General features: G+C 46.6%; 1 protein-coding gene across 4 annotated transcripts; it reads left to right on the top strand.

Annotated features, from left to right (window-relative positions):
* The first annotated feature begins 1,362 nt into the window (after positions 1–1,362).
* On the top strand, positions 1,363–13,296 carry LOC134530917 (neurofilament medium polypeptide-like). 4 transcript variants are annotated; one of them, XM_063366239.1, is made up of 9 exons: positions 1,363–1,527; positions 1,652–1,764; positions 4,237–4,408; positions 5,374–5,483; positions 6,447–6,537; positions 7,668–7,780; positions 9,405–9,504; positions 10,367–10,567; positions 12,293–13,296. In XM_063366239.1, exons 1-9 carry the CDS (start codon positions 1,408–1,410, stop codon positions 13,058–13,060), a joined length of 1,788 nt encoding a protein of 595 aa, XP_063222309.1. In that variant the 5' UTR covers positions 1,363–1,407; the 3' UTR covers positions 13,061–13,296. The 4 variants fall into 4 exon arrangements, with proteins under 4 accessions (XP_063222309.1, XP_063222302.1, XP_063222326.1 ...); XM_063366232.1 differs by having other exon boundaries at positions 4,225–4,408; XM_063366256.1 differs by having other exon boundaries at positions 12,298–13,292.
* The last annotated feature ends 6,768 nt before the right edge of the window (positions 13,297–20,064 follow it).

The following is a 20,064-nucleotide window of genomic DNA, read 5'->3' as shown; positions in this document are numbered from 1 at the left end:
CTCTGGCACACGGACCACGAGGCCTGCAGTGGCTGTGGTGACAATCCACTGTGTTGCGGTGTTGTTTCATTGAGCAAGTAGTCCGAGCACCGAGTGGATGGACTCGCCACGTGGAAGGATAGGAAACTCAGAAGATCGCGCCATATTGCCATCGGCTCTCACCAATTTGCCTGGATGTCACAAGGTTAAACACACTTCTACTACTTCTGTATTCAATATTTATAACTTCAAACGTTAAGAGTTTTAATATACCTAACATAAGTTTACGTATTTTGGATTGGTACTGAAGAAATGGGTCCGAACTGGCACCTAGTGGCAGTTCTGTAAATCATCACTCGGAGGTCTAAGATTACGCAGCCCCACGTACTCTTAGCCACACATTAGACATTCATACAACCATTACTTTTTGTTTCACATTTATAACCTCTTTAATATCCCATGAGTTCTTCGCCATTTCAAAGATTCGTTTTGACGGAAACGGATATCATATCCGTTGTCGATAGGCCCCATTTGAACGGCTGATTGCATCCAACATCAAACATATTTTAACCTGTCCGATATGCGAAATATTTGATAGAAACTCAAGTCATCCAACTTGTCAACCACGGCAACGCTAGTGATGTTTACGATGACGTCATAACATGATTGAAGGTGTTGGAAGCGAGAAATTGACAGTGTGGCATGGCCTTTAGAAACTACGTCGTTAAAAAAAGTTAATAAAAATGGTCATTTAAAACTGCTTCCACACTGCAAACACTACATTTTAGCAAATTTTTTGGCGTTTAACCATAATGGCGCAACAATTATCTGAAAAAGAAACATGGTTTCACATACACACCATGTAATCATGCAAACGTAGCCACACCCTGAATTGGTTAACGAAAAAATGTAGCTGTATAAATGCTAACGCAATTTTTTGTTCAACAGCTTAAATAAACTCGTTAGGGAGATTCTTAAAAAAAAATTAATTAATAAAAAATAAAAAAAAACACTTATCAGGAAGATATCATTGTTAAACAAAAATTTATAAACATATCAGCAAAATATTAGCCATTGATTCATTAAAACCAAAAATATTTTCCTATCCAGATGTGAAAGGAGGGCTGAGGGGTGGTTCTCATCGCGACATCAATTATTCACAAGTTTGCACACAACTGCTCATAACTTCTTACCACCATGTGAACTTACATACATGTACTTCGTTTGGGCTGAATTTATTTTCGCAGTGGTTTCTAATTATAGGTCTATAGGAGAGTATGGTTATAGAAGAAGCTAGCGCTTTCAACAATGATTTATCGTGGTGTCAAACACAACTCAAGACATCACAGGAAGGGATTGGCTGTATTTTCCTCTTTGTTCTATGGTTGTTTACATCCCGACATAGAAAGCTGAAGGCTCCCTTGCGGCATGTCGACGGCGCAAGAGACCAGTGCTGAAGAGGAGGACCTGAGCCGGTTGTTCGGGTCTCTGAGGGACTCCTACTGGGACGCCCTCCAGGCACTGCACGAGGCAGAGGACGAGGAGCAGGTTAGACTCGCCCTGGCGCTCCGCCCCACTTCAGAGTGTCTGCTGAGGCCAGCACTCTGTTTGCTGAGCTTCTCTAGCTACCTGGTACCCTCCTAGTGATGGAGGGGGTGTGGTGTTGTCGCAGTTGAAGCTGCAATTGCTGCACACATGGGTAGCTGACCTGCTGGCGCAGAATGCCTCGCTGGTGGACGCTGTGGATGAGCTGGAGGAGCGAGCTATAGCGCAGCAGCTGGCCGGGTGAGGTTATGTCTGATCTGCTGCCGGCACGTCTGATTGCTGCCTGAAGAGAGGGCTAGGAAACACGAGCAGCTGGCCGGGTGAGGTTATGTCTGATCTGCTGCCGGCACGTCTGATTGCTGCCTGAGGAGAGGGCTAGGAAACACGAGCAGCTGGTCGGGTGAGGTTATGTCTGCTCTGCTGCTGGCACGTCTGATTGCTGCCTGAGGAGAGGGCTAGGAAACACGAGCAGCTGGTCGGGTGAGGTTATGTCTGCTCTGCTGCTGGCAGGTCTGGTTTGCTGCCTGAAGAGAGGGCTAGGAAACACGAGCAGCTGGTCGGGTGAGGTTATGTCTGCTCTGCTGCTGGCAGGTCTGATTGCTGCCTGAAGAGAGGGCTAGGAAACACGAGCAGCTGGTCGGGTGAGGTTATGTCAGCTCTGCTGCTGGCACGTCTGGTTGCTGCCTGAAGAGAGGGCTAGGAAACACGAGCAGCTGGTCGGGTGAGGTTATGTCTGCTCTGCTGCTGGCACGTCTCGTTGCTGCCTGAAGAGAGGGCTAGGAAACACGAGCAGCTGGTCGGGTGAGGTTATGTCTGCTCTGCTGCTGGCACGTCTGGTTGCTGCCTGAAGAGAGGGCTAGGAAACACGAGCAGCTGGTCGGGTGAGGTTATGTCTGCTCTGCTGCTGGCACGTCTTATTGCTGCCTGAAGAAAGGGCTAGGAAACACGAGCAGCTGGTCTGGTGAAGTTATGTCTGCTCTGCTGCTGGCAGGTCTGATTGCTGCCTGAAAAGAGGGCTAGGAAACATGAAAAGATGGTTGGGTGAGGTTATGTCTGCTCTGTTGCTGGCAGGTCTGATTGTTGCCTGAAGATAGGGCTAGTAAACATGAGTAGCTGGTTGGGTGAGGTTATGTCTGCTCTGTTGCTGGCAGGTCTGATTGCTGCCTGAAGAGAGGGCTAGGAAACATGAGTAGCTAGTCGGGTGAGGTTATGTCTGCTCTGCTGCTGGCACGTCTGGTTGCTGCCTGAAGAGAGGGCTAGGTAACACGAGCAGCTGGTCTGGTGAAGTTATGTCTGCTCTGCTGCTGGCAGGTCTGATTGCTGCCTGAAGAGAGGGCTAGGAAACACGAGCAGCTGGTCTGGTGAAGTTATGTCTGCTCTGCTGCTGGCAGGTCTGATTGCTGCCTGAAGAGAGGGCTAGGAAACATGAGATGGTTGGGTGAGGTTATGTCTGCTCTGTTGCTGGCAGGTCTGATTGTTGCCTGAAGATAGGGCTAGGAAACATGAGAAGATGGTTGGGTGAGGTTATGTCTGCTCTGTTGCTGGCAGGTCTGATTGCTGCCTGAAGAGAGGGCTAGGAAACATGAGTAGCTGGTCGGGTGAGGTTATGTCTGCTCTGCTGCTGGCACGTCTGGTTGCTGCCTGAAGAGAGGGCTAGGAAATATGAGAAGCTGGTTGGGTGAGGTTATGTCTGCTCTGTTGCTGGCACATCTGATTGCTGGCTGAAGAGAGGGCTAGGAAACATGAGCAGCTGGTCTGGTGAAGTTATGTCTGCTCTGCTGCTGGCAGGTCTGATTGCTGCCTGAGGAGAGGGCTAGGAAACATGAGTAGCTGGTTGGGTGAGGTTATGTCTGCTCTGTTGCTGGCAGGTCTGATTGCTGCCTGAAGAGGGGGCTAGGAAACATGAGTAGCTGGTTGGGTGAGGTTATGTCTGTTCTGTTGCTGGCAGGTCTGATTGCTGCCTGAAGAGAGGGCTAGGAAACACGAACAGCTGGTCGGGTGAGGTTATGTCTGTTCTATGACAACTGAGGCTGGCAATGGAAATGTGTAATGTTTATATTAATGGAGATGTGATTATGGTATTAATACTAGACAGTGTCATGTACTGTGCCAGCTAATAACTAATAACAGTACTTTCACCAGAATAAAACTGGAAATATTTTCTGCAATATCTGTCACTTCTCTTTTTATTGAAGTCATCTCTACATTATGTGACATTTATAACCCCAGCTCTTGCCTGTTGTTAAGTTCGTCATGAGTCCAGAAGAACTTAAATTCTGGTGAGTATAAGCAGCTAAACGTTACTTTATGCTTTTAAAATAGTATCCCAATTCATAAAAAACATCTTAAATTAAATCATTAATTTTTTTCAGCCAAATAACTATTTATTTTAAATAAATTAGCTACTTTCAAAACTAACGAGATAAAAATATTCGAAAAATTAACTCTTGAAATTAACTAAAAATTTCAATCAAGACAATACCCATGTTTGGTACGTTTTCACTAGCACTGACAGATTGTCAGTTACATCATAGACACCCATCTATCATTATCAGGAAGCATTAAAATGGGAATTTGCAAATAGCCGAATGTTCTGACATATTAAACACATAAATTCAGCGCACATTTGGACTTGTAGTATAGTTACAGATAGGTAATAGGTATGCAGTGAGTGTTTGTGGTGAAAGCCAGAGTGTCCAGACTGATACACAGGTTTCTGTACGACGACTCGGGCTCAGAGGAACAGCCAGAAACAGATGAAGTGCCCGAAGCAACGAGCCATGATCCAGAAGACGCTACATGTGGCCCAGAACAACCAGATCTCGATGGAAGGCCCCAGCCACAGAACAGGACGGACTCACGTATTTCCAAGTGCAAAGAGAAGGTGAGGATAATTGGATGAGCCTTTCGATCTCTTTATCTCACCTGAGGCTTATCCAAGGCGCTGTTCTCTGAGGCGACAGTGGGTGTGATGGTTGATCCAGGTACAGCGATGGACTTCCCATGTGTGTTCCGAAAACCACTGTGTACTGTAGGTGCTGAACTCTGACATAATTCTGTGGCTTCCTTGATGATTTTAAGCTTTGACCTTGAAATATTTTTGCTGGGACGAAAATAATCAGCCCTATCTTTAAAAAAAACACATTGATGTAAAGTGCAAAACAGTGCAATGTTTTGGAAAATTTACGATACATTGCCACTACTGACTGTATTAAATTCTTGCTCGGTCTGTATTATACATACACACAATCAAGATGGAATTAAAATTATGAAACTACTGTGCCTGTACTCATATATTATTAGAAGTAGGTATACTGTTTATCTCGTGTACAATTGACATACATTTCTCTATGTTTAACATACTGTACATAATCAAAAATGTGTGATCACGTAATATAGAGCCGTTGATTCAGAGAAACTGTTCTTTCTGTCTTATTAATATTTTATTTTTATAAAGGTTACTGAACATTTTATATTAATTCCTTGCTAGAGTATATCTCGCTTCATGTTCTAATGCTCGTTGCAATTGTCAAGACATCCTAATGGCATTCAGACATAATTCCATTTCCTTGTAGCTGCCTTTCTGTACTGATCCCACATCTGCTGCCTGTCAGTACCATATTTCATCGGTATGACTTGTAAAGTTGAAAATTTTCTATAGAGCTGTAATTTTCATTTTTACTTTTGATTAACTTAGCTATGTTTTGTTTAATTTCCTTCTGATACAACTTTTTAAATAATTTCATTTGAAGGGCTCTGCAAAACCATCCCTGCTTCGCTAAAACTCAAACTAAACGGTGTGTGATTGTAATTGTGATAGATGTAGTTGGGTTTCATTATGTTCTACAGCCTAGCGATGGTGGTGACTGGGAATCTACAGCTTCTGAACTCAAAGAAAAAGTGAGGAAACTCAAAAAGTCTCTAACTGAAGATAAAGAGACTCTTTCCGAGGATAAAAAGTAAGTTTGATCATTTAAGTGCCAATGGTTCAAATCCACGACAAAATACACATATAACATCTTAAAGTGTGGGTGATATGGGAATACGAAGGCCACATGAGTGCAATATCTCTGAGAGATGTGATGCCTTCAAACCTCAAAGTTCAGATCTTAAACACCAGGTAATCATGTGTTGTGTGGGTGGGTGGCCTGTTTAATGTAGCTGAAGAGAACTATATTAGTAAAACACCTCAACAATTGACTTTTTTTATTATTTTTTGTTAAATTAAAATATCATATCTTCTTTTTAAATAATTTATGCAAATAATACTCTGTTTTTTTCCTATTTAATTTATTGTTCTAGCTGTTCATTAGGATATTATTTAAATAAACATAAAAATAATATGTCAAATAGGTTGAGATGACTTTTCATAATCTACTTACTAATGTGTCTTAGTATAATGTCTAACAACACATTGCTACGCGCACCATCAAGATCCAACATGGAAGTGGTAAGAAAAACATACGTTGGAAAACATTCAGTATTAGTGTCCGGCCAATGACAGGATTCCCGGAGTGGAGCGCCAGTTACCTTGGAAACACGAGCAGTATTGTGACTCGCTCGGGCCCCGACCAGGCGTGGTTCAGGGACCTCGTGATGTCCCAGGCCTCGTCACGGCAGTGACTCGTGTAGGGTACGCCCCTCGTTCGGGATGCTATCACCTGCAACTGTAAATAATCTACAGTCTAGCTCTTGTGAAGTACACTTTGATGGCTGTTGAGGATTGTTGTGCTGAATAAAATTTCACTTTTTAATAATTGGAACACATTTATCTTTTATTATTTAACATAAAAATTGCTTTAAGATTTAATTTTCTTTATTCTTCATCATTATGTTCTCATTAACCCATAGACATCATGCATGCACTATTGTTTTAAGCGACCCTGCACGGCCGGCACACAGGAGAGTGTGTGTTTCCACAGGGTGGCAGGGTGCAGTCTCCCGGAGACACAAGACTCTAGGAACCCCACTACGGAACCCGAGACAGCAGAACCGGAAGCTGCAACAGAGCAAGTGAGTGTGTCACTTACAATGCATGTTTTGTGTCTCTTGATAATAAAATAGATAATTTTTACGCGAATATACACTATATTGGTTACTGTATTTACACCAAATATAATGGTGCCATATTGTAACGGGTCTTATCGGGATGGGGTCTTTACTCTTTCTTCGCACACCAGCAGAGTAAACTCTGGAAGGAAGTGGATATGGAAGGATGGGGGTGAGGTTGGGGAAGGTCAGGACACTAGTGGGCGGAAATCGGATCTCTGGACCTTCGTACTTGACGGTTAAGAACGTGCCTTATTTAGTGTGGGGATTCATGAGCTATACTCAAAAACTAGTTCATGCTTGTTCTATTCCATACACACACTATGTATTTACTATTAATGGATATGCACCGTACAGCTTCAGTCACTGGATGATCCCACTCTCTCTAGCTTCGAACCAGAGACCTACAGCGTGAACGACCCGAGAGCAGTACCTTCGGAGACTATTGGGGTGTGCAACCCGATTTACTCGTTGATAACTATCATCCCACTATACAAGTCGATCTTACATGATTCTCGGTACAGCTATCATTACTCTAGCTTCTTTAAAACATACCTCTCTCGGCAAACTTCCAACTGTTAGTCTTCAGGGTGAGGAAGTCAGTTAATGAGTCTCCTCTCTCACTCGACCACGATGTCACGCCACGCTGCAAGTCAGCGGTTACTGCCCAATGGCCAATCGCTACCGACTGGCACAACACGCCTCTAGCTGCTTCTTTCTGCTGACGCGGCCACACACTGTCTTGCACTGCAGGCTACCTTATAATAATTCCCTTATATTTATCTTGTTCGGTTTTGAATGTGTTTAATATTATTCAATCAATATAATAAATTTGAAGCTCAATATAGTTATCAATGTATTTGTAGCCTGCTGACTGTTAATATCGGGATCACAACACAAGGCAAGTATATCCTCGAAAAATGATAATGGAGTATGAAACATAAATTGCTAATCCAATTAAGTACATTAACATGCTTACACAATTTGTTAACAGTTGTCTAGACAATGTGTAACCCAGCATAGTTTCACTTGGATCGCTGCTCTGTCGAGAATGAGGGCTGATGTGCATGGTTGGATGTCCCGATGTTATGCAGCCAGGTGACGACTCCGAGACCGGTGCTCCTCTGCCGTCTCAACTCAGAAGAGAAGTGAGTCACTGCAATAAAGATCTATCCGAAGGCAAAGATACTATTGTCAGCAATCAAACGTAAGTCAAGTTAATAAAAATTATAGTAAATAAAGTGCATTTCATGGTTGGTATTCTCAAAAAGTAGTACATAGTGAGTCTGCAGAAGTTTCCAGACATCATGCCTTTGGACCAAGTACCATTTACATCCCTAAGTGAGTCATTGCAGTGGTAAATTGTTTTTTGTATGGCTAAACATATTTCATTCGTTAGGATAATAATATATCGGAATAGTATTTTCATGCTATGAAATCTGTGAAGTAAACATTGTATTAATATTCACAATACTGCTTAGATTAGCTCTTTAGCTGTGCATCATATCTACATATTCATGCATACTGAATACAAATGCAGATCATGAGCAATATCTAGGAGTGACGGTCCATACTCAGCAGCACGTGGGCCTTGTGGAGAGCGACAATGCCTTTATCCGGTAGCACCACTGTAAGCTGTCGTTCCACGTGTGCATCGCCGAGCTCAACAGGAGCAAACTTCACTATCATTCACTACAATATAATCAATAATATCACCGAATTGAAGTAGGTAAAAATGAGTTCAGTTTTGCTAGCATCACATGCATAATTCATCTCAGGCCACATTGGCTAGTACGAGTTCTCAACAGTCTACGGTAACATAGCTGCTGCTGCCTCCACCGAGTGATCTGCATGCCGTCTGTCGCTTCGTCCCTGTGACCCATGTCCAGTCAGACGATCAGGGCTGGTCCTAGAGGATGCTTGGGGGTTGACTAGGCCACTGTCTGTCAGGCTACTAACTTTGGGTGGCATTACACCTCGTTATGGCATATTGTTCAGTTGCATGATGTCCTCGATGTTGTACTTACAAGCACGTTAACACCGACTCTAGAGATTCACTTCAGAGCTGTAACCGGTCATCCTTTTTCTTCCTCACAACTGTCAATTTTTATAACTAGTGCTGTTGTATTGGGGGAGGATCATGACATAGTTAGTCCCGGTAATGTGCAGGACGTAGGTATTCCTGGTAATGTGTAGGAAACATGTCCCAACGCAGCCCAAACACAATATGGTACGGAACAATACATGACTCGATGTAAGTTTTGTTTGATTTTATGCTGAGTTCAGCCACACACAAACATGTCGATGTAGTCATTTCTTACGATCTCTAAATAATATAGTGATTGCTCCTGCTAGAACTAAAATAGTGGAATTAATCTCGTTTATGTATATTTCTTTGTTGCAACTGAATTTAGTTATTTTTGAAGTCACGAATGCATTCTTTAAGTTTTTATTTTAGAGATTGCCTATCTGCCATAGTAATAAAAACTCTGGAACCAAGAAATTTGGTAGGTCCTTGGCAGCAATAAATAATTTGACAAAAATGTGTTAGTTTTTCAATTATATTTAATACTTTTCAATGATGTTGATTTTAATCTCGTTTAACACACCATAAATAATGTGTTTTAAAATACTAAATAAAAAAATAAAGCACTTTGTTTATTTTATTGTTTCCTATGTTATTTTGTTTGTTGGATTTTTTCTTGCCTAGGCTGGCTTGTTCAACTGAAGTTAATTGTTTCTTTCTAACGTGGTAAGTGAACAAGATGCAAGGCGCAGATACATTGTACTCTTGCAAACAACAGTTACTGAAAGTTCTTGGTGTATTACAGGGAAACCTTGCAGCTGGCAGAAAACTTGCTAGAAAATAATAACATAAAGCTAGCAGCAACAGATGATGAACTGGACCAAAACCATTCCCCAGAAGAGCAGGTAACTACAACCCAGTGCATTTTTACATATATTCAATGATTAATAGAGGCATCTGTCACTACTTCACAGTTTTGTCACTAACTCTGCCAAGTTTACCAAATTCATCTTGTATCCCTCTACTCACTGGTATTGCTATATTTTGAACTAATGTTCAGTAATATTTTGTATTTGTAATTCCATTTTAATATTATATGTCACCCCATGCTTAGCCTGGACACACAAGACTCACACAGAACTAAGATTTAAAGTTTTGTGTCAGATACTGTTTATAGTGTGATAGATGTTAAAACATTGTATCATATCTTACATTGTTGAATCCACTTTCTTTCCCCTGGCCAACACTGTTAACTTGTAGGATGCCCATGCATCTGGCCCATGTCCATATCCATTGACTTACTGGTATGCATTTTTATGATTTGTCTACAGTTGAGTGTTATTATGTTATTTCTAGAAATACATTTAATCTTTAGTTGTGGAGCTCTTTCTCTATAACAAAAATACACTTTTACAGTGAAAATATAGTTGAATACTTAGATTTATTTTTTGGCCAAAAACCATATTGGTTGCTACATAATTTTCTACAAGTCGCACAGGTATGAATTTATGAAAATACACACAGTAAACAAAAACACCTAGTATGGAATCCTTGCTATCTAAATCTGAATCAAGTCTCAGTATAATGCTAGGTGCCAGTTAACATTTAGTATTTGAAGAGAGGAATTGAAAATATACAGACCAATATTACTCACCAAACATTGTCACTTGGAACTTACTAGACACTACCTTCAAATACCAGAAGTGTATTGGCCTGAAGGCCCGATATGCACAAGTGAGCCTAGTCAGCAGTGTGGTGTGAGGACAGGTCCCGGGAGTTAGCAGTAGTGATGAGGAGCGGACACGCTTGGAAGAGATGCAGACGGGAGTGGCAGAGAGGGAGAGAGAGCTACGAGAAGAGCAGTTACGACTGGAACAGGCCAACCGCACAAAGGCCATGCTAAAACAACAACTGAAGGATGTGGAGATGTCCATCGCCCAATACGAGTCTCACAATGCGGAGGAGCAGGTAAGGTTCTGTTCAACAACTTCCATGCACATCTCGTGCTAGCTAATGTTGCCGTCGGCCGAGTTCTCGGGTTCGAGTCCCGCAGCGAGTCTAAGGGGCTGGTGGTGTTTTATGGTGTGTTTTTCCGGGAGGGCGCCAGGTTAGCTAGTACGTCTAACCAATTGGATGGGTCTATCGGCCCAAGCGTGCTTCCCTAGACTCGGTGGCTGTATCTTAAGGGTGGTATTAACTGCTAGTAGACAATGGTGACACTCCCTGTTAAGCATAAGGTGGCTGGTGCCTAACTACAGATGTAATACACGCACTGGAACTGAAAACGTGTGGTACACATTTATTAACGGACATATTTGGGTACACGTTATTGCACGACACTACTCTTGGTTGATAATTTGGACATATTTGTTACACGGTATTACACGACACTACTCTTGATTAATTATGATTGTCTCTCCCTAAGGCAGTCCGTTAGAGGGGGGAGTTCGTTGGCTGTCTTGGAGTCGGCCAGGTCCGTAAAATGACTGATCTTAAGGCGGCCCTGTGGCTAGTGGCCTTAAGGCAGGAATTACGACGGCCGGGTTAAGCCCTGCACCGTAAAAACTGACCCGGGGTCGCGTGGGGAATTGACGTTACAAAGGATTTGATTTGGTTCAAGACTATATTTACAAGAGTGAAGAATCGGTGAGTTACTAAATTGAAGGTTCCCCACGAAACGAACACACGAACACATCCACCCCGGGCCGCGAGCTGATCTGGACTGCCGGAGGGAGCTGCCGCGCGAAGGGGGGGGGGGGGGGGGGGGCAGTTCCGACGCGCGCCAAACCACGAGTGAAGAAAAGAAATTACCGTTATTTGGTTTTTAATTGAAAACTTACTTGTTAATTGTACATGACCCTTGTTTGAATATAAATGCTGACATTAGATGTATTATGAAATATTGATTAAAGGTTTAGTTTAAGAAATTGAACAAATATTATTTAAAAAGATGAGTCAACTGACTAGTTGGTAAAAACCACTGGTTATGTTTATGTTTGTGGATTTGTTCTGGATATTGCTTCAGCATCTTGTTTCTTACTTAAATTAAGGCTCTAGGCCGCAATGAGATTTAAGGGCGTTCATTAAACACTGTGCCCGGAGGGGGCTAACACTCGTGCTCTACGGCGCACATTTCTTATCACGTGTTTATTTAAGGGGATGGCTTGATGAGCTTACTCCGTGAATTATTATCGGTTGTTTGCATTAATTGCAGTTCCGTGACCAAATTTATACACTGGGAGTACTTGCATATCTACTCCGCGTTTGACCCGAGTTGAGTTTGCGATGGGTGCGTTCCACCAGCGGGAGCCAATACTGGCGAGTCGAGGCCGGGCTTAATGGCCTCCGGTCGGTATGACGACAATGTCACCTTACAAACAGCAGGAAATTGTTCCTTTAACACAGTGGGGGTTTTGACATGTCAAACACGTGTAATAGGAAGGTAAAATCTGAGATTGTTCATGCCTATTTGCAGAAATGTCTTAAAAATTATGAGCACATCGACATGAAATAAGCAGGTACCAGCAACTTATAATTTGTAAGGTTTTGTAATACATTTCTGGGAAAATTATTATTATTGTGAAACATTCACCCTAGTTTTAAAATGAATCCTTGTTTGTCACTAGTCCTTACCTACAACCTTGAAAGTTAGTGTCACTGCAGCCTAACCACACTAGTGATTCATGTTTGCAGCACAGCTCTAACGTTGAACCATCAACACTACCAGTTCAAGACCTCCTGCACTCTGAAAACCAGTCCATGCAGGATAGTCCTCACAAGAAGATCTCTTCGCAGGACAACATAGAAAGTGACAAGAATGTGCAAAACATACACATCGAGGAAAACGATCCCAGTGACAAATCTCTGGAGTCATCTCAAGTGAGGACTGAGACTGAGCAGCTCATGGAGTCTGAACAAGCCAATGATGATCATCTACAACCAGATCATGGAATTGAGCAACCTACACATTCTGATTATACCAGTAGCTTAACTTCGCAACCGACTGCTGAAACCGAGCAGCTCATCGAGTCTGAACAAGCTATGAACAAGCTTCCACAATCAGACAGAGCCAATAACAATTCCTCAGAATCGGACCATACTATCAACAAGCCTTCGGAAACAGGTCATACCAATAACAATTCTCCGGAATTAAGAACTTCCAAAAAATCCTCACAACTGAGCCACGAGAGTACGAATCCTTCGACGCAAAACCGTGGCAGTAAAAGGTCTTTGCTTCCACGCCATATCAACGAGAAGCTCATACGGCCGGAGAGTACCACAAACCAGTCCTCCCCACTCCACCGTGCTGGCAAAGAGTCATCGCCTCCTGGTAGTGCCAATGATAGGCGCTCGCAGATTGGCAGAGCCAGGTCACGGTTGCCGCGACCCAGTCTTGTAGCTGGCAGTAGGGAGACTGCGCCGGCGAGTCCACCTAGCAACACTACGTCGAACCTAAACTGAAAGTGACACTAAACACCTGAAGGAAAAGTTAGGTTAACAGCAGATTATATGCTTAACTTAACTATTTTCAGAGTATCTTGCAGTATAATTTATTATATATATATTTAATTGTAGGACCTACACATATTACATGATAAACTGTGTGGAAGTCAATTACTAACTGAACATGTCTTTGAATATTGTGTTCTTTTGTAACAGTGTTTTTTGGCAGCATTAAATATGAAGACTAAAACTAATGTCTCCTCTAATAACTGGCAGTTCAAAACTACCGACATAGTGACATGTCCCGGCAACAGCGTCGGGTGATGGAGTGGCGTGAGGTGGGGCGAAAGGCCTACTGGAAAGCTGGCAGCTGCTCCTTGACTCACAGATATTGGCACTAACCTGCCCTTTTGCTGGGCCAGGGTTAGAGGAAGGGGCGTTAGTTGGTGCGAGCACCCGAAGGCTGCTCCAAAGGGAAGGGGAAGTGGGGCTCCTAGAGCGAGCACCCAAGGGCCACTCCAGAGGAAGGAAGAGGAGAGGTGAGCAGAAAGCAATAACCTAGATTCCAATCTCTGGCTGGGTACATTTCGACCTAGCTTAAATACAGCTCCTTCAGACATTGGTCACTGATACGAGTGACATATTTTGCCCCACACGGGTCATCCTGTGCCCTCCCAATAATTCACACATCAGGACACTATTTACTTATAACATACATAGCACTGACACACATTTTATATAATACAGTCATTAATAAATCCATATGCACTGTTATAACGTTCAAAAATGCTTGCTGCCATCTATGGTATGTTTGTGGCACCACTCGTAGCCTATATCCCACGGCTGGTGTAGAGAAGCTATTGGGATACGGCTTTCTTTGCGAGGCGGCCATGTTGGTTGCAGAGAGAGGAGGCCGAGGGCAAATATAGGACACAACAATAGTTAGTGCTAATGATATTTACTGTGCATACCATAAGACATCATTGACACAGACCTTTAGTTGTTTTGGCTGGAAGGTTGGGTTGGATGATATTTGCCAGGTTTTCAGAAGTTGAATACTGGATGCCATTGAGCATAAACAAAAATTAAGGTCGATGGGCAATGCACTACCTCACACATGGGTACGACATTATCACGTGGCCTGAAGACAGAAACACCATTTTCTGGAATGGGTTATCCAAAGTATGACTCCAGTATGCCAGACAGTAATAAAATAAGGTGTTGGATTTCTGATACAATTTCTTTTTAGAATCACGTGCTCATAAACCGAATAATTCTCCCTCCATTACTTGGGTAAACAAAGCAATGGCAAAATCATTAACACAAAGCAGCGAACTGGCCGATAGTTAAAACCTCACACCGGCATTAAGTGGGGGGTTGGGTCTAAGCTCACAAATAACAGCTTCAGGTAACTACTTAGTGCTTAGTGGAATGGCACTATGATCTCAAATAATGTTCCATTACATAAAAACGTGACATTACAGGCCTGGATATCTAATTGTTAAGTTCAAACACTGCATAGGTAATGTTCTCAATCCCTCTCAAAATTATAAAGTCATAGCATTCATTCTCCACATGGCTATAACCCTGAGAAAAGGTCAAACTGTAAAAGATCCTGGGGGTAACGTCAGTTTTTATGTGGCAACCAGCAAAAGAAAAATATATGATTCACAAATGAACTGCCTTAGAGGCACAAACATAATTAATGAAGTTGACTGTACACTGTACTGACGTCGTACCGACCATGGCCTTTAAGCCCGTGCTCCGCACCGCCAGTACCGTATCCCGTTTTCGGAGCGCGCCCCTTGCCCAGCCGGATTGAGTCAGGCGAGCGTCCCGGGCGTGACCCCAATAGACAACAAACCTTATTAAAAGTCACCGCGGCCACTGGCCTTAATTAAAATGTCCGTGACTAGGATCGTGTCAGATTAGAAGAAATCCAACTATTACAGCTCACAGTGAGACAATATGTTGATAAATACAGTCGCCTTTTGATGTCACATTTTAAATAATTAAATACATTAAAACTATTGTTAAGCCTTAAGCACCCAATTACCAGGTGCTACATTTTAATTGGGCACCTGGAACATGTTTTAACTGGTAATATAGTAAATTAAATTAATATATGTTTTTTGACGCCGACTCACAAAGAAGAGAAAGTTTCTCTTCCTTGCGAGGCGGCCATGTCCGGCAGTCTCGAACCACTCCGCGCCGGGAACAGACGTGTGTCCGTGGGCAGCATCCAAGTTTCTTTCATTTTATTACTTTTTATTCTGTACTAAATCTTTAAATTTAAAACCTTTTGTTAACTCACCGCTGCCCACGTCGACTCGGCGCGTATTTTGCGGAGCCGGGCCTATCCCGACCGTCTTAAGTGTGATACCGCGATACGTATCGTAGCACAAAACGTACGGTACTGGCCGACTCCAGCGAAAGTGTTTTTACTTAAGGACGCCGTGCAATGCCTGCCGGCTGCACACACGTAAGTGTTTCGCCGAATTTAGGAGCCCGCTCATAGAGCACCCCCTGCACCCGTTAATGTTCGGCGCTGGCCGTCTCCAGCGAGCATCGACCCGCATCCCGCGAGACTGCCGCGGTAACCATTAATGTCGAGTAGCGTTGTTTTTTCTGTGTTAATCGTGTAACGGCTAGACGTCGCCAAGTGTTGGTGAGAGTGTTTTTTAGCGGGACTAGATTAAAGGTAATTCTCACCAACTCGTGTATACTAATTATCCGGAGTCTCCCGTCCTCCACACGGCCGAGCGGCCTTCACAGTCAAGAGAGAACCATTCAGGGTAGATTCAAGCCGTGTACCTGGCGGGGCACGCGGGGGCAGAGTACCCACGACCCAACATCAACGGCCTAGCAGTCCGCTAGCCTGGCGCCCCTCCGGACAACAAGAGCACCGCGACGCCCGTAGCGCCCGTCAGGTACCCCCCGGGCCTTTCACATAGGTCGGGTGACGGCAGTACATGCTATGTGGGGCGAGCAGCCCACAGTGGATGGGTACGTATTAGAAAAGTTTATCTATGGTTGTGGACATCAAACTTGACTAAGTTTGCTGCTCCCTGTGGTGCACAATGCTTCGTACCTCGGTGTGAGTCTCTGACGAATTGGCATGCAGCATGTGGCATGGAAGCCACTATAGATGACTCGGCAGAAAACATTCATAGTATGTAGTATATAAAAGGTCATACTGCACCTGGTGCCGGTACATGGATGTAAATGGGTTGAATTAATGATCGCTGTGACCTTCAAAAATTTTCCAAAAGTCCTCAAAATTACTGAAAATTCCATAAAATTCTTAAAAATTTACCTAATTCGAAAGAAAAATTCCCATTTCGAGGAAAATTTCCCATTTTATTGCTCAAGAATTCAAAAATTCGAAAAATGGAATGCCTCAAAAGACTTGCATTTGAAAAATGCTAATGCTAAGGTGTGTGTATGTATGTATGTATGTATGTATGTATGTATGTATGTATGTATGTATGTATGTATGTATGTATGTATTGACGTCCCTCGGCTTCAGGTCCCCGTTTTCCCGTTGAAATAAATGTCCTGTTATGCCCGTACTGCCCTCGTCGGAGAGGTGTGGGTCCAGGCCAACGTGGCCGGGACCGGGAAAGGCGGGACCTGGAGGGAGAGTGAAGTGATTGCGAGGAATGTTGGTAGGTTGTCGCAAGCAGAACACGGCATTAACGAATTTCACGAGCCGTCTTTTATTAACGCTTATAAAGTCCTGCCGCAGCCTGGCGGAACCGTCGCGGAACAAGTGCCCTACCACGGCGACACGGACTCCCTGATGACGGGGCGGTTCTCAAATACGTTTCGGCGCGAATCGTAAAGTTTATTAATGCTAGGCTGACCCAGTGAGAAAGGGCCCGAAGACGGAACGCTGTACATACGCGGCCCGTTACGTAATGTTCCGTGGACGGCGAAAAGTTCAGAGACTCGTAGCACCACGTTCGCGTTGTAGAAACTGCCCGCTAGACACGTCTCCCGATGACTCGTAAGTTAACAATGCTAAGCTGATTCGCGGTGGCAGCTCAGCTGCCGTGACCGACTGCGGACTGAGCGAACGTTCAATCCCGAGCGCAACGTGCGCGGCTCGCGGAGCAACGAACACGTCTGTCTCCGCTCGAGACCAGGACGCGACTGCCTCTCCCCGCTCGCCCGCGGGCCGGCGCCCGCGGGTGGCGGGGAGGGAGGGGAAAATCGGCCGGCGTGGGAGAGAGCTCCGTCCCGCGGCGCGCCAGGCTGCAATTACATACTACGGCGAAACACTTCAGAAAAAGTTATTGAATTATTTACAAAGACATACACGAGACATTAATTACACAGCGAACTTGCACAATGAATAATAAATAAAATAAGTTAATTACACACATTCAAATCCCTTAATCGTTTACAAATATATACACACTGAAATAAAAGATAAAGTCACATAGAAAAAACACTCGTTGGCATGCTAGGGCGCACGCGGGTGCGTCCCTGGCCGTCGCACACACTGGGGTTCACTGGGGGGGAAAATAGGCCCCCTCAGGCCCGCGTCGGTGGCCAGGTACGGCCTCTGTATCTGGGAGGGTACGACGACTGTCGTCATATGCCCCCCCTCTCCCGAGGCCGTCCTGGCCCCCGACGCCGACCTAGACCGGCAGCTGCGTCCGCGTCCGGCCACTTGTCTGGTCGTCGGAGCTCGTCACGTCATTCCGTCCGGGTCGGGCAAACTGGGGCAGGAGCTGCATCACGCTGCAGCGTAACCCCCCGTCGGTCGTTTGTCTTACGTCGCGGGGTTTGCGCTGACTCCCCCACTCGTAGTCCCGGAGGTAGTGGGGGGCCGTCTTCTCACGCGTGGACCGGCGCAACGCCGGTCCCCTCCCCGCGTGAGCGGTCATCCTCGGCTCCCCGGAAGGCAAGTCCAGGACCACCTGCTGGGCCCTGTCGACATCGCCCTCCCCACTGAGGAGCCGGACCGTTACCCCGTCTGTCACGTCCTTGCTCACGTCCGTCCCCGTCACCCGCCGTTCCCAGGAGTGGACGTACCTCCGTCCACGTCTCTGGGTAGGCTCCGGCAACGTCACCACTGGTTCACTCAGGTCGACCAGGTCGCCCTGAGCAGTGTTGTCATGTGTTACGTCCTCGATGAGCGGTCCATCAGTGTCGTTGGCGTAGGCGCTGACGTCATCAGGCGGGAGCACCCGGTCCACAAAGCGCTCCAGCTCTGCCATGCTTGCGCCACGCGGACCCCTTCCGCCCCTTCTGACGGGCGTCCGTTCCCCGCCCCCTCTTGCCAGTTGCCAACCACCGTTCCCCTTTTGCTGTCCCCCCGTAGGAGGCTGAGTCGGTGTCGTCGTGGGGGCCCGTCCATGTGTCGTGCCCCAGGTGTCGTCGTCCCTGTCAACGTTCCTGCCAGCCCCCCGCAGTGACTTGGGGTGGGCGTGTCCTCGTCGACGTCCCTGATCCGGCTCCGGTGGCGTCACCACGGGGTCACCGAGGTCGACCAGGACTCCTACTGCGACGTTGTCATCGGTCCTGTCCCGTGTGTCACCGTCCCCGTCAACGTTCCTGCCAACCCCCCGCAGTGACTTGGGGTGGGCGTGTCCTCGTCGACGTCCCTGATCCGGCTCCGGTGGCGTCACCACGGGGTCACCGAGGTCGACCAGGACTCCTACTGCGACGTTGTCATCGGTCCTGTCCCGTGTGTCACCGTCCCCGTCAGCGTTCTCGCCTGCCACTCGCCGTGACCCGGGGTAGGCGTGTCCCCGTCGACGTCCCTGATCCGGTTCCGGTGGCGTCACCACGGGGTCATCGAGGTCGACCAGGACTCCTACTGCGACGTTGTCATCGGTCCCGTCCCGTGTGTCGTCGTCCCTGTCAACGTCCCTGCCAACCCCCCGCAGTGACCTGGGGTGGGCGTGTCCCCGTCGACGTCCCAGGTCCGGCTCCGGCGGTACCACCACAGGGGCGCCGAGGTCGGCCAGTACACCTTCGGTGACGTCATCCTCGGCCTCGTCACCGTCCACTGGTCCGCTGTCGTCGTGGTCGTACTCGTCGTGCGGGTCGCCTATCAGTCGAATGTCGTCCCTGTGCACCTTAGTTGTCCGTCCGTCGGCGCGACGCACGAGGTACGAGGTGGTGCCCAGTCTGTCTACGATCTCCTGTGGCCCCGCCCACTTAGGAGCCAGACTGGCGCAAAAGCCCCGCTCGCCAGCCGACAGGTGATGACACTTAACAAACACCTGCTGGCCAGGCTCTAGTCGTGCTGGGGGCTGGTGCGTCTGCGGCGTACGTCTAGTCAGGTAGTCAGCTTGGCGACGTCGGGCGTCTTCGCGCAGATCGTCCGTGGTCATGTTGTGCAAGTCGGGGGTTGCGCGCGCTTCCCCGGGCAGGGCGAGGTTCCGGCCCTGCACCAGTTCAGCGGGGGAATGGCCCGTGACCGCGTTCGTCCGACGGCGCAGGCAAAACAGCAGCGTCGGCAGGTGCAGGTCCCACTTGGTGTGGTCCTCGTCCAACCGGATGCGCAGCTGAGTTTTAATGTCCTGATTCCGCCTTTCGGTCGGATTCGCGCGCGGATGGTAGGTGGGCGTCGTGTGATGCTCCACCCCCCAACCCGCGCAGGACACTCGCCAGCTTCTCCCCGTGAACTGCACCCCGTTGTCCGTCAGCAGGACCGCGGGGTACCCGTATCGCGGGAAGAACTCGCGCTCGAGCAGGGCAATCACGGTGCCGGCCTTCACGTTTGGTACTGCGAACGCCTCCGCCCAGCGGGTGAAGACATCCGTGACCACAACAATGAATCGCCGACCACGGGACGTGCGAGGATACGGCCCCATAATATCCACCGCCACAGTGTGGAAGGGATTCCGGGGCCGTCGTGGGACCTGCTGCTCCTTGCCGTCGGGTCGCCTGGACTTCCGCTCCTGGCAACGCAGGCAGGCCCGCACGTAGCGTCTTACTTCTGCCGCGTCGCCAGGCCAGCGGAACGTCCGTCTGACCTCACGCAGCGTCTGCTCCGCGCCCGG

Source organism: Bacillus rossius, chromosome 1, assembly GCF_032445375.1.
Source record: "Bacillus rossius redtenbacheri isolate Brsri chromosome 1, Brsri_v3, whole genome shotgun sequence".
NCBI lineage: Eukaryota > Metazoa > Arthropoda > Insecta > Phasmatodea > Bacillidae > Bacillus > Bacillus rossius.
The sequence above is the reverse complement of the archived record's forward strand: the minus strand, read 5'-3'. Positions and strand labels throughout refer to the sequence as shown.

Coding starts and splice junctions, on each gene's coding strand:
- LOC134530917 (XM_063366232.1), top strand. CDS start 1,408: ATGTCGACGGCGCAAGAGACCAGTGCTGAAGAGGAGGACCTGAGCCGG. Junction 1,765..4,224: donor ATAGCGCAGCAGCTGGCCGG/GTGAGGTTATGT, acceptor CAGAGTGTCCAG/ACTGATACACAGGTTTCTGT. Junction 6,538..7,667: donor CGGAAGCTGCAACAGAGCAA/GTGAGTGTGTCA, acceptor GATGTTATGCAG/CCAGGTGACGACTCCGAGAC.